Source organism: Ursus maritimus, unplaced genomic scaffold (genome assembly GCF_017311325.1).
Source record: "Ursus maritimus isolate PB19 unplaced genomic scaffold, ASM1731132v1 scaffold_26, whole genome shotgun sequence".
Lineage (NCBI taxonomy): Eukaryota > Metazoa > Chordata > Mammalia > Carnivora > Ursidae > Ursus > Ursus maritimus.
The window spans coordinates 38618737-38627883 of NW_024425119.1; the positions used below are offsets into that span (position 1 = coordinate 38618737).

Here is a 9147-nt window from a genome sequence, read left to right on the forward strand (position 1 = left end):
ACTTCTCTCCACCTCCTGGCTTGTTTCCCACAGCAGCTCTTGGCTCTGTACATAAAGTCCTAGAACATCGTACACTGGTCCTTACCCTCACTCCACACCAGTCCCTCCCGCGTCCTCTGCAGCCATAGGATGCACCGGTCTCTCCTAAGCATGAAGTTGTGTTTCACCTTTTGCTCATATACCTATTTCCCAGGGGTGCTGCTTTCCAGCCATCCCATGATCTCTGCTCCTCTTCAGATAACTCAGGGTTCTTCCTTCTCAACTCTTCCCCTGTACTCCTTCCTAGATGAAAGGCAGTCTCCATTTGTGGGGAGACACGCACATTTTGAAAGCCTGGAAAGAGACAGAAATCAGTTGGGGTGGACCTGGGCTTGGTGGGTTGGCTGAAATACTGCTTTTGAAAGTTGTCAGTTCTTATTCCGCTCAGTTTGTGTTCTGTGCCATCACAACAGCTGCTTCGTCCTCATTAGCCAAGTGACCACGTCCTGCAGTTGGTCTTTAGGAGCCTCCAAATTGACAGGATGGTGCCCTGTTGAGGCCAGGTTTAAGCAAGACCCTGGCTCTGAGCACACGCATCCATGTCCCTCCCAACCCAGTTTCCTCACTTGCTTGATGAAGCAGGAAGAGGTTCAAGGTTTTACCAGTGGTGGAGGTCAGATTAGAGCTAATATATCACTTTTGCTCGCTGTCCCAAGTATTACCTCTATACCCTGAAAACAGTTCTAAACAGTAACTGAGGCGGCTTGTCGGGAGTCCAGAATTACAGCAGCCAAATGCTCTTTGTGCAGTTCTTTACGGGGACGAGAAATTAACAATAACTATCAAGCACTGTTATCACTGCATCCTCAAACCAGCTTATGAGGAGGAGTGACAGCCCATTTCAGAGTTACGGCCAACAGGACTCCCAGGGATTAAATAACGTGGAGAAAACAGGAACAGTAGAAATCGCCAAACTTGCTTTTGGAAGTGTTTATTTCTTTTTTTTCAAGTGAGCAAAAAAACCACCAACAGCAAAAGGGCAAAAGCAGACATAGTTTTTCAAATTAGCTGTGTCAGCAGATTCCAGTCATTTTTATTTGTGGTTCCCAATCAGTTAAAAAAAAAAAAGTTTTTCAGATTTGCATCTGGGTCATCCAAGATCAATAACAACTTGCTCTAGTTTAGGAACATGAAAAGGAAGAGTATTGTTGACTAAGTATGGTTCACTAAAGCAGTTCTTCTTTGAGTAGGTGGGCTGTCTCAAAAGCAGCTCTTATAAGGCTCTTCCCCCGCACCCTCTGCTCCCCCGATGCCTTGTACAGATCAGTAAAAAGCAAAGTTTCCAAAACAACTGAAAGGAAAATAACTCCCAACTCTGAGCAGAGTGAGCTGCTGTAGGGAAATGAAGACCTGTGGGAAAAGGCAGCCCAGCCCATCTCGTCCCCTGCTGGAGTAAACACCTTCACTGAAGGTGTGCAAACCCCTGCTAAGCCCGCTGGAGCAAACTGGCTTTCACGAAGAGAAAGAACTGCATTAGGAGAAAAGTTCTTAGGACACTGAGTTCTTAGGACTGCTCAGAACCTGCTCTCTCTTCTATGTGGAAAGCAGCAAGACAATGTTATTTTTGAAATAACGCTGCGGAACTGTAACCCTCAGGCACACCCATGGAAAAGAGGCAAAGACTGCTGTTTCCTTTGATGGTGAGAGAGGGGGCCAGTCCCTTCTGCACGCTCCATGACGTGCCACTCTAGGGAACCATCCATATCATCCAGCCCAACTGTGCATCTGCACACCATTGGAGGTTGTAGTATCTTCATCTTTGGGACACATCCGTTAGCTGGAATTTTCTTAAACTTCTTCACTGACCAGTTACAATGCTTCCAGAGGGATTCTTCGGAAATAGTAATCATGTTCCCAAAGGAAAAGTAAACACACATTCTTTAAATGCTCTTCATCTTCTTAGAGAATTTAGTTGCACTGCTGACTTTTTCCCTAAAGGGGAGGGGAGGGGGAGACCTCTTCTTTTGCAGGGTGCAATATAAAAAGTCAAGTAAGCAATAAACAGAAAACAAAAGTGAGGGATTTTTTTTTGTTTGGTTGCTTGGTTTGGGGAAGGGAGATGGTGTGGAGGTTACTGTTGTGACATGTTGCCTCTAAATACAAACCACACAACAGGAACGACTGCTTTTCCTGTTTTCCCAAAGAGACTACTGCAGGGGAAACCTCCCCCAGAGTTGCCTGAGTGACGGTGCAAACGTCTCCTCCAGACTATTCCACAAGTAACAGGTATTCCTTCAGAGAAGCTGGCAGTGGAAGGCCCTTCACTGCGTCTGGCAGATACTGGAGTCCTAAACTCCGGCGCACGGCATAGCGAGAGAGTGTTTTTAGAGTTCCTGGGGCTGAGCACAGGACAGTCAGTTTTTCACACAGCTGCTGGTCTCTGGCCACTTCTCGTGGCATGGTGCCATTCTTCCTTAATTCAAAGTGTCCGACAGCTCTGTGCAGGAGCTCAAAGCAAGAGTCTTCTTTCTCTGTTCCCAGTCCCCTGACTAGCAGAGCCACCAGGCGGGAGATGGGCGTCTGGCCTTTTAGGTTGATGACTCTGACCTCCGCACCATAATCAAGAAGGATGCTGACGCTCTCAAGATTTCCCTTCATGGCGGCCCAGCTGAGCGGGGTATCATTGTTATAATCCAGGGCATTGACAGAGGCCCCACTCTCTAGGAGGGCCCGCACACACTCGGCATTGTTCTTAAAGGCTGCCCAGTGAAGTGGGGTGTCTCGGTTGCCATCCAGTGCATTGGGGTTTGCCCCATACTCCAGGAGGACCTCCACACAAGCCTCATCTTTCTCAGCTGCATAGTGGAGGGCTGTTCGATTGTAACCATCCAGGGCATTCACCTGTGAAGAGGGAGGAACTGTATTACAGTAGCTAGACCACTGAGAGGAAGATGGGCGGGCAAAAGCAGGTTGTATGTGTTTATCCATGACCTTTGCTATGTCATGTTCTGAATATGAGCATCAACAATCAATTCCCAGGGAGTCTTGGTGATCAAGAGGAGATATGACAGGAGCTTAGGAGCAAATAGGAAGCGAACGGTCTCAAAACAACCAGCACTCTATTCTGTGCATTGATTAGCTGGCCAGCTTTATTAGGTTTCTGCTATGTTCTCGTTTATTATTCATTAGGATCTCTACCATGGGGGAAGGGGTAAAGAAAGAGAAGATGAAGTCTAAATCCTCCTAACTACTCTGGAAGACATTTATTGGAAAGTAGCTTGAATATATTAGCCAGAATAAAGGTTTTGGATTATCCCAACTCACTATCCTGTGGCTAATGGCAACCAGACTGAAAAATGAAGCCAAACTCTGCCCATGTAGTTTGCCGTGTTCTTTAGCCATAGAGAGAAGCTCAAACTGTGAATCCAATCAGCCCCCTTGCAAATAAACGCTGTGCAGTCACAAGAGAACCTTGATAAAAGCATGTAAAAGGAAGAACACAGGTCTTCCATTACTGGAAAAAAAGCTGACTTGCTAAAAATCAACATTACCTATAATTTCTGAAGGCTACAAAGACTACAAAACCCAAATTTCTAACTAGCATATTATCTTCCCCTCAAGATGCAATAAAAATACCCTGGAATATTTAACTGAGTTCAACTTTCTACTTAGCTAAAAAGTTTCTTCCCCCAGGGTATTTTCACCATTGACATTAATCACTGGCTTTCATTTCAGGATCACTCACAAGAGTGATGGGATAGATAACGACAAGTAGAGAACCGCATGGCTGTGTGGAGAGGATGGTGCTGGGGGCTGCCCCCTTAGCCTTACTGACCAAAGTGTCTGCGGCCTGCACACCAGCTTCATGGCATGTCTGATTCCAATTAGCGCCTCAGCATATGCAACTTCCAGGTCGCTTATAGTCAAAACTGCTTATTTACTTATTTAACAAGCACTTCTTCAGCAATTACTACATGCCAGTGTACTAAACACTTGACAACCTTATGAAGAAGATACCATTATCACCTCCATTTTACAGACAGGGAAAGCAAGGCAAAGAAAAATTAACTTGTTTGAAGTCACAGAGCTGGAAGTGACAGAGCTGGGATTCAAACCTATGAAGTCTGGCTCCAGAGTACATTCTTTTAATCATTCACTACACTATGCTGCTTCCTGCTAATGCCAATATAAATTAATCTATGTTTCTTATATTAAGATACATTAAAAAGAAGATAGGAACAAGACACAATAAATGGAAAAGAATTAGTGGGGAGAAATAGCACCAGTAGCCCAATCCTGAGGAATGGATTACCTAATGAAATCTCCCGGTAACGGTGGTATTAAAAGTGCATGTCTGTTAGAGGGTGTCAATGGTTTCCATGTATTCACTTGAGGGGCCTCTGCACTTAGAGCTCCTGGACAGTCAACAGGCAACGAGAGGACTGAACGGAAAGGTAAACAACCCCAGAAGGAAGCCTGGGAGAGAAAGGGGAAATAAAACTCCCTCTTCCTGGAGCCACGGACAACTTAAGAAAGAAAGGCAAAGGAATGAAATCTTTTGGATCATTGCATAGATTTACCATTCCACTGTGCTTTAATATTGGCTATGCCAATGTTACCACAGGCTAGAAGGTGGGAAGAGATGGGAGAAGAGACAAATTTTAAGGAAATGTGAAGCTCAAGCTTTAGTGGATCATTAATGTGACAGTGTTAAAAGCTTTACCTCTGCTCCTTTTTCCAGGAGTAACTCCACACAGTCAGCGTCTGACACCATGCAGGCACAGTGCAGGGGCTTCAGTGTGCCATGGGTACAGTTCACATCTGCTCCCTATGGGCAGAAGGAAACTTCGGTCAGTGTGCTCAGCTCTGGCTCACTGCGCAGGACAAGACTCAGAACTGAGTCCAGGAGGAAAGGGCTCTAGCTCTGACCGTACTGTAAACATACTACTGGTCCGAGTTTCCATTCCTATTTCTCAAATAATATCCAAACCAAGGGAATACACTGAAGATGAAGGAAAGCAACTATCAATTCCTTAGATCAAGTTATTAAGTTTTTCTACAAGGTTAACTTGCCAGATGGTCATCTGAACATCACTGAGGACATAACCTCATGTGAAAAAGCAGCGGGAAACTTAGCATCAGGCAGAAAAGCTGGAAAAACAATCCACTTCCTATTACCATCATGCTCTGAAAAAGTCAGGAAAGCGAGTCTGTTAGACTGAAACCAGGAGAACTGGCATGCTCTTTCTGCCATTCAACAGATGACCATAATTACTAGTAAGGTCATCTTAAGGTTAAGTTTTTGTTTATAAACATCTTCAAAGTAGCCCCTTAGCATTGGCATTCTCTGCTATCTAGCCCCTGCTGGTACTTCTGTTTCAAGTCGGACGAAAGGAGATGGGGATTCTACAGGCAGACCAAAGTCACTGAATGACTCAGCAGCAGAGCTAGAATTAGAATGTGACAAACTTCCTACTGCTGAATCCTCTGGTACCGCTTTTGCTGAGAACAATTTAACGCAGTACGACTATTTTTTCTCAAACCTGCACCACCCAACTTCGAAGCAGCAACAGAGCTCCAGGTGGTAAATAAGGATTCCACAGTTGTTGAAAAGAACGTACAAAAGTAAGCATCTGGATGCATTTTCTAGTAATCAAAAAATTATCCTGTAACTTCTCAACAGGAATAATATTCAGAAAAAGATATCAAAGACCAAAGACTGTCTAGAATACTAGTCATATAACAATTGTTGACTAGCAGTGGTTAGACATGTAAGATGTTTTAAGTCAAAAATTACCATGCACTTTAGGGGTTGACATTCCTTATAGAACTAGAAGTGGTAGCTGTTGTCAAGACAGATGGCAAGTGATACCTCTCCGTGTAATTACTATAAACCACAAGGATCTGAAAACCACTTCTGCTTTGCTCGTCTCCTTCCTCCCTTAGTAAAACATGTGGAGAAGACTTTGAGCTTGCTGGATCCCATATGTACCATATCCAGACAGAGATTTTACAAAGAATGTGAGACTAGGGTTATCTAGAACATACTTCATGAAGAAAATATCGGATGCACAAAGTGAAAGGGAGCAGGAAAGAGAAGCAAAACACAAGGAAAATGTATTTTCATGGTCGAGCTCATACATGTAAGAGGACTGTAAAAACTCCTTGTGATCTTGTGCTGAGTCTATGCTACAAATCTGTAATCTGTTACGATTCCCCAGGAGCTTTCCCACTTCACCTCCCACAGGACTCTCCGTCAATCCAGCACACTCACCCCTCTGATGAGGTCCTCTACATTATCATGTGGGAAGGAGCGAATGGCAGCGATTGTTCGGATTAAGCGCTCTGAGAGAGAGTATTTGCTCTGAATGCTCTGCATAATATACCACATACTGGAACTCATCAAGGCTCAGAGTATGTTCACATGCTCCAAACTGCCTGAAACAAAGAAGTTTTAGGCATACACAATATCACTGAGCATACCTGTCCCTAGGATTAGGAGTTCTCTGAGGCCTTCCCAATAGTAAAAGTAGCTTTCAAAGAGATCAATGATTAATATTTTTTCTGAATTATAAAGAAACAGATTGTAATAGTTGTTTAGGGAGCTGGGTAAACCTGGATGAAAATGCTCTGACCCTTGGCACCTCAATTCTACGCTCTGAACTAGTCTGGAACAAGATTTCCCCAAGAGCCCCCAAGACCCTCACGGAGCTCTGTGTTTACAAACCAGATTAGGCAAGGAAGGGGATTTTTTTTTTTAAGGCTGAAGATGCCACAAAACATTCTTTCCCTCCTCCGGACTCTGTGGTCTTTACTATCACCATCCTATCACTTTAGCTTACTTGTTATATTTGGCCCTGCAGTATAGTTAAGTTCATGTTGTTTCTCCTCTAAATTGAAATCAATTAGAAGGTAAGGTCCCTGTCTTCTATTTTTTTGTTCATGTAAGACCAGCCACAGAATCCCACAAAAAGCAGGTATTTAATAAATACTGGTTGATTGACTAAAGGCTATAGAAGTGATCGATACCTGTGTGAAGAGAGGGAAAAGGCTATGGAAGAAATACATCTATATTAACAATGACGAGGCATCTGTGAAACAGGTTAAAATGTCTTCAGCAAAGAAAAAAATGGGAATTATTTGAGGTGATATTCTAAAATAAAAATCTCAAAAGTATAATTAGTCATGTATATAAATTAGGAAAAATTGCAAAGTTCATACCAATGATGCGTATTTGTGGTTGTAGGAAAACAAGCAGATTTAAGAGTGCAAAATGAATTAAAATTTTTAATAATTGGCCATTCATGAAAACTAAGAAATAGATTTGGGTAAATATATGTTCAAACCACAATATGACAGAGAGTTCTAGCATGGAAGAAAATAATGCAATATACTTAAATTTAACTGAAAAAAGTTTTGGCTGCATAAGAGCCATATACTAGTTGGGGAACATTTAAAATTAAAGCAAACAAGGTGGAGCATTTTCATGAAAAAGCATATATCAAAAACTGTTGAGAAAATATAGTATGCAGTATCAGCTCTCTAGGCGGAACTGCTTAGGAATATGTGTTCTAATTGAGCTCTAAGTTCCTTGAGGGTAAATATAGTGTTATTTTCAATAGTTCCTGGCACATGGCAAGTTCTCAATATTTGTTGAATTAATATAAAGATTTTTACTTTAAATCCTAAAAAATTGACAACTTGCATAATTAAATACGTTATGCATATGATGACCAGTAAGGTAAAAAAAGTAAAATTATTTTGGTCATTTCACACTACATAATTTTTGCTTTTTGTAATGGAGTATCCCCTAATGCATTATGTAATATATTATCAATTTGAGTGGTTTCTATTTTGCTAATCAGTAGCCATTTATCTGTTTAAACTATATATAGTATTAATTAATAGAATGCAAGTTAACAATGTTCAATTCATAAGTATCAATGATTCATATTGGGCATTCTTCTCCCCTATGTTATTATGAAACAAATAAGCTTACACACTTGTTTATGTCTCTCTGAAATTTTCTAGATAGTTTAGACTTGGCATGTGTTTTAATCTAACAGCCACTAAATGTAGAGACAGGGGTCTGTATCTTATACTTCGTTACAAGGGAAAAGGAGAAAAAAGCAGAGATGCATTTGAACCAGAGATTCCAAGAATGGGGGCAGAAGACAGATCGTCAAAAGTGGAAGGCTTAGACTGAACTGGTTCTGTTAACTGTTTCCGGACCACGGTAATCTGAAGAAACTAAACCCTGAAATCATTTTCGGAGCACTGTTGGGACTCCAGGCTAAGAACTCCTAACTCAGGACATGACCAGTGGTTCTCTGCTGTTGCATCGAAGCTCCTGGTGTAGAGTGGAACTTCGGGGCACACTGATAACATGCACTGTGGGGATGCGTCAAGGAAATGTAAACTTGACCTATCTCCAGACAGCAGCCCTTGGCGCCGTTTGACCCCAAGTGGCCCCTTTCCTCTACTGGAACTGAAAGCCCTCTCTCCCCCAGTTTTCTTTGACTTGGTATCCAGAGAAAACACAAAGGGGTTTTCTATTGCGATGCTAGAAGCAAAGTGGGAGAGAGGCGACATTCAACACCTTTGGTGCTAGTGAGGCCTCGGCTTCCGCCCAGGCAGCGAGACCCTCAGCCCAGCCAGAGAAGCCCCCCAACCCCACCACACCTGCTGGGGCGAGGTGGAGAGGGGGCGGCTCGCGGCAGCTGCGTCTTGCCGAGGCAAAGAGCCGAAGGGAAAGGGCACGAAATGCGAGGACGTGTGGTGTCACTTCCCTCACGGGATTCCCCAAAGATCGCAGCAACGCCGGCAGGTCTCCCAGAGTGGGGGGTGAAAGAAGGTCGCGCAATCTACGCCGGTGGAGCCCCGAAGGCTAACCAACCCCCGCCTTGATTCCCCCAAGGCCGGAAACCATGTCTCTGCCTCGAGGACTAACGAAACCCGAGCTGGGAATGGAGAAAGAGTTACTGGGTGTAGTGCCACGGGTTAAGGAACCTGGCTGCAGGCATTCCCTCAGCTAGGTACGCACTCACCAAACCGCGGGGCTGAGCTGGGTGGTGAAAGCCGCTGTCAAGGCGTGACCCGGAAGCAGAAGTTGTCGTCTCCAGCGGGACCTCTGTTTACAGGATGTGAAGGGTGACTGGGACGGGTGCC

At 43.7% G+C, this 9147-nt stretch overlaps 1 protein-coding gene across 5 annotated transcripts; it reads right to left on the reverse strand.

The window, feature by feature from the left end:
* Nucleotides 1-954: 954 nt before the first annotated feature.
* ASB8 (ankyrin repeat and SOCS box containing 8) lies at nucleotides 955-9147 on the reverse strand. Of its 5 annotated transcripts, none has more exons than XM_008704508.2 (4): nucleotides 9027-9139; nucleotides 6254-6413; nucleotides 4703-4807; nucleotides 955-2880 (listed from the first exon to the last, which is right to left on the reverse strand). In XM_008704508.2, exons 2-4 carry the CDS (start codon nucleotides 6380-6382, stop codon nucleotides 2248-2250), a joined length of 867 nt encoding a protein of 288 aa, XP_008702730.1. In that variant the 5' UTR covers nucleotides 6383-6413; nucleotides 9027-9139; the 3' UTR covers nucleotides 955-2247. The 5 variants fall into 5 exon arrangements, with proteins under 5 accessions (XP_008702730.1, XP_040498320.1, XP_008702731.1 ...); XM_040642386.1 differs by having other exon boundaries at nucleotides 6254-6417; nucleotides 9027-9109; XM_008704509.2 differs by lacking the exon at nucleotides 9027-9139 and adding an exon at nucleotides 8662-8936 and having other exon boundaries at nucleotides 6254-6417.

What these genes read in the sequence shown, in the direction of transcription:
- ASB8 (XM_008704508.2), bottom strand. Translation starts at nt 6,382, where the DNA reads ATGAGTTCCAGTATGTGGTATATTATGCAGAGCATTCAGAGCAAATAC. An exon ending in TAGAGGACCTCATCAGAGGG is followed by an intron (nt 4,808 to 6,253) that starts GTGAGTGTGCTG and finishes TTCTGCCCATAG; the next exon opens with GGAGCAGATGTGAACTGTAC. An exon ending in TCCTGGAAAAAGGAGCAGAG is followed by an intron (nt 2,881 to 4,702) that starts GTAAAGCTTTTA and finishes CCCTCTTCACAG; the next exon opens with GTGAATGCCCTGGATGGTTA.